General features: G+C 44.8%; 1 protein-coding gene across 1 annotated transcript in view; it reads right to left on the bottom strand.

The window, feature by feature from the left end:
* The window catches only part of LOC108800809 (syntaxin-4-like), a gene marked incomplete at its 5' end in the record, with an annotated part of 4,430 nt that extends 3,818 nt beyond the window's left edge, over nt 1–612 (bottom strand). Inside the window, one exon of the mRNA XM_018572820.1 lies at nt 475–612. Within this exon, the coding sequence (XP_018428322.1) occupies nt 475–612 (138 nt within the window). The remainder of the gene's footprint in view (nt 1–474) is intronic.
* Between the last annotated feature and the right edge of the window lie 425 nt (nt 613–1,037).

The raw sequence follows: 1,037 nt of genomic DNA on the forward strand, positions 1-1,037 counted from the left end.
ATTTAGTATCGCCATCTTTTTATTCTACCGGGCCTGCGCTTTCAGAAAATATATGGTTTGGGGGGTCTTTTACAAACGCTAGCAACGCAGCAGTTGAAAATCAAATCGATAGGAATAAATGGCAAAAAATGGAAAAATGGCGCGGCCAGCTGATTTGTAAAATGTTCCGGAGTGCTTGGCAGCGAAAGGGTTAAAGGAGAGGCTGAGTGAAAAGCACCCCCCTCATAGTTCTCCTTTAACAGCAGATAATGGACCACAAATAGCCAAAGAGAACAGAAGGTGACAACGGTTAGGGGGACGTAAAGCTCCAAAAAGGACAACAGGAACCCAAGAAGGGTATAGCAGAGCAGGACTGGAGCAGACTAAGGAAGACAGTCGGTAGACAGCACAGTCCGGCAATAAAAAAAAGTTCCTATGCAACTGGAGAGAGAATTCATTTGTTGGTAAGTGATGGAGCTGGGTCAGCACACTCACCTGCATCTCTACTTCCGTGGCAAGCAGCATGAACATTTCCTGTAACTCTGAAATGCTTTTCTCCAGTTTCAGAATCTCATCGTGTCTCGATTCAATGTCATTCAGGGTCTGTTTAGTGATGTGCGTTTCATTCACCAGCTGTGGGAGGAGATACAAATGAGACTCAATGGCCTTTACTTATGATGCCCACCAAAGCATCTACCCAGCAACCTTTCCTTTAGGTGTGTAAACAGGTTGCCCGCCCAAAGGTTTACCATTGCCATTGCTCAGAGCTGGAGTAAAGAATGATGACTCCAAAAAATGAACATAATGAAGGCCTGACTAGTTCTCTGAAAGGTAAAACCTGGAATTTACCTCCGTGTCTGAATTCGGATCACAATGGAATGCGGATAGCCAATCCCAATCTTTCACCATACTTATGACATCATACTTACCTGCAGAAGTCTGATGCACCTGCCCACTATTATTGTTTTTATGGACACATCCTGCACCCTCTTCTCTTTCCTAATTCCCCTTCCTCAACTCTTTCCTAATTCCCCTTCCTCAACTCCATCCTGCACCCC

Source organism: Nanorana parkeri, unplaced genomic scaffold (assembly GCF_000935625.1).
Source record: "Nanorana parkeri isolate BGI_ZX_2015 unplaced genomic scaffold, ASM93562v1 scaffold2141, whole genome shotgun sequence".
NCBI classification, from domain to species: Eukaryota; Metazoa; Chordata; class Amphibia; order Anura; family Dicroglossidae; genus Nanorana; species Nanorana parkeri.